The following is a 2,947-nucleotide window of genomic DNA, read 5'->3' as shown; positions in this document are numbered from 1 at the left end:
TCGCCCTGAAAGCTGCTTGGGTTCGAGCTGCTGCTCGCCCTGAAGGCTGCTCGGGTTCGAGCTGCTGCTCGCCCTGGAAGCTGCTCGGGTTCGAGCTTCACGTGTCGGATCTGTGCGGGTCGGTTTGTGATCCGGACCCAAATGTCCTGCAGCGCCGAGTAAACACGGACGGACCCCAAACACTCAGTTTCACAAAATGAGGAGAAATTCTGAGGTTTTAATGTTTGAGACATTTTTTTATTTATGTTTGTTTGTGTTTATTTATTCAGCTAAAGAAGTAAAAATAAAGTGTCTGACAATCTGCTGGAACCAAAGAGCCGAGAGATCCAGTTTAAAACTGGTTCCGTTTGTCGACGCCTGCGCTGGACGTACACTCGATGAGAATACTCTCCTGAAGTGTTATTTAAGAGCTGCACGTAAAAATACTTTTTATTACAATAAAAATCAAACATCTGTAATAAATTCTGCCATTTGTTTAGTTCGTGTTAGGACAAATCACAAGATCAGAGAAGACTAAACCGAGTTTATAGCTTTAATTAAAACAAAACGCTGAACTCTGTGGAAATACAGAAGAAACGCTGAGGGATGAACGACAGCTGAAGTTAAACTTGACTTGTTAAAACAAGCTGAACACGAGCTGAAACGAGCAGAACATCAACCGAATTGCGCAGAACTAGCTAAAAGGGCTAAATTGAGTTAAATAGTGTAGAACTAAAACTAGCAGAACAGAAGGCAAAATTTAATTTTTTCTTAACATTAGGAGTTCATTTAAACAGCAGAAGTGTAGATCAGGTAGAATTAGCAGAACAGCAGCTAAAAGCTAAAATAAATAACATGGTAGCTAAAAACCTAAAGTAACATAAAAAGGCAAAAATCTAGCCAAGAGCTGAAGCAAAAATAATAATAAAAAATGCTTTGAAATAATTAAAAATCTTTTAATTTATATCTTAGAGAACAATATTAGTAAATAAATTTATTTTTAAAGTGTATAAAAGTTTAAAAAACTTCAGCACCCGGCTCCAGAATGAGACGAATATTTTGATATGAGCAGCTAAAACAAAAGTATTTTGAACGCAGAAAATAAACTCAAACTATTCTGTGAATAAACTTAAACCAGTTTGTCAGAAATGTAGTTGAGTTGATTAAATTTAAAATCAAACAGAAATCATTTTAACTTTTGCTTCTGTTTGGTTTTTATTTTAATAACTCTTCGTGTTTGAAAACAATCTGCCGTTTGTTTTTCTTCTCGTCCGAAACAATAAAAACTAGTTTTCTGGTGGTTTCGAGACAAACGTGGCTCAGTTTGGACATGAAATATGAAGAATTCACGTAGAGAAGTTTCAGTTCTCCTGTTTTCATTTGCAGTTTAGCAACGAACTGGAAAGAAAACAGCTAAAGCAGGAAAACAGCTAAAACTAGCCTTAGCTGTCCAAACTACGAAGAGGGAACCAAAGGGGCCACATGTGGCCCCTGAGCCGCAGGTTGCAGACCACTGAACCAACTGCACAGACAATGTTTAATTTATTGAAATAAATATTTATTAACTATCTGTCCTGTAACATGAACCGCTGAAGGTCATGTACAACCCTGACCTTTGACCTCCGTCCTTTCCTCCTGTCTGTACCTGACTGTCCTCCTCTGGGTGTGTGTGTGTGTGTGTGTGTGTGTGTGTGTATGTGTGTGTGTGTGTGTGTGTGTGTGTGTGTGCATCCAGTTAAGGTGCAGCGTAGTCCCCGCCCCCTCCCCTGGGAAACCGGCGGCTCCGCCCCCATCCTTCCTCCCTACCACTACAACACCTACCACCCCGACCAATCAGGCTCCAGATCCCATAACCGCCATACAAACAACCCTCGTATGTGTCTCTGTATTCAGACCAAGTTTGGACGAGAGACCTCCGCTCGTCATCTCTCTCTCTCTCTGCAGCCCTCAGCCACTCGTTCTCTCCTGGTTCCATGTCGGCCTATAGTCTCTCGTCCCTCAACATGAGCACCCTGCCCAGGAACATGTACCCCACGAGTCCACGCAGCACCATGATGAGGAGGAAGAACAAGAAGAAGGACTTCAAGAGCTCCTGTGAGTCTGATTAAAAAAAAAACTTTATGTCCTGTCAGCACGAACAAATGGACGCTGTAACTGAGTCTCGCTCGCCGTCAGTGTCTCTGGCGTCCAGCACCGTGGGACTCGCCGGTCAGGTGGTCCACACGGAGACCACGGAGGTGACGCTGCTGGGCGACGGCATCATGGGGTTCGGCCTGCAGCTGCAGGGCGGAGTCTTCGCCACGGAAACGCTGTCGTCGCCGCCGCTCATCGCCTACATCGACCCCGACAGCCCAGCTGAGAGGTGAGTGGCTCCGCCCCCACCAAGCAGAAACAACAAGCCCCTCCCCCAGTATAAAACATGTTTGTGTGTAGGTGCGGCATTCTGCAGATCGGAGACAGAATCCTGTCGATCAACGGCGTCCCGACCGAAGACTCGACTCTGGAGGAGACCAACCAGCTGCTCCGAGACTCGTCCATCACCGCTCAGCTCACGCTGGAGATCGAGTTCGACGTGGCAGGTGGGCAGCGGCACCAGAACCGAGCCCGCGGGTCGTTCTGACTGGATGTTTGTCTGCGTTCACCTGTTTCTGGCTCGTTTGGCTCTTTGTGGCTAAAACACGTTCAGCTGGTCCAAAGAACCGCCCACTCCTCAGCTTCATGCAACAAGTCAACAAGCTGTCGCCAACTCCCTGAAACGTCTGAGGGAACACGAGCTGAACATGAGCTAAAACAAACAAAACACGATCAGAGCACGAGCCAAACACAAGCAGAAACAAACAAAATACAAAGACAAAACAAGCTGAAATGACCAGAACACGAGCTGAAACAAATAAAATACAAACTGAAATGACCAGAACACAAGCTAAATACAAGCTGAAAAGAGCTGAACACGAGCTGAAACAAACAA

The 2,947-nt window shown here is 45.1% G+C and overlaps 1 protein-coding gene across 1 annotated transcript in view; it reads left to right on the top strand.

Moving 5' to 3' along the window:
• grip1 (glutamate receptor interacting protein 1) overlaps positions 1 to 2,947 on the top strand; it is a 56,324-nt gene that overhangs the window by 44,839 nt on the left and 8,538 nt on the right. The window contains exons 10-12 of the mRNA XM_037696020.1: positions 1,924 to 2,073; positions 2,155 to 2,341; positions 2,413 to 2,558. Coding sequence (XP_037551948.1) covers positions 1,924 to 2,073; positions 2,155 to 2,341; positions 2,413 to 2,558 — 483 coding nt within the window. The remainder of the gene's footprint in view (positions 1 to 1,923; positions 2,074 to 2,154; positions 2,342 to 2,412; positions 2,559 to 2,947) is intronic.

The sequence above is a fragment of the Nematolebias whitei genome, chromosome 22 (genome assembly GCF_014905685.2).
Source record: "Nematolebias whitei isolate Nwh7 chromosome 22, NemWhi1, whole genome shotgun sequence".
Classification (NCBI taxonomy): Eukaryota; Metazoa; Chordata; class Actinopteri; order Cyprinodontiformes; family Rivulidae; genus Nematolebias; species Nematolebias whitei.
This window is presented reverse-complemented; position numbering and strand designations above follow the sequence as displayed.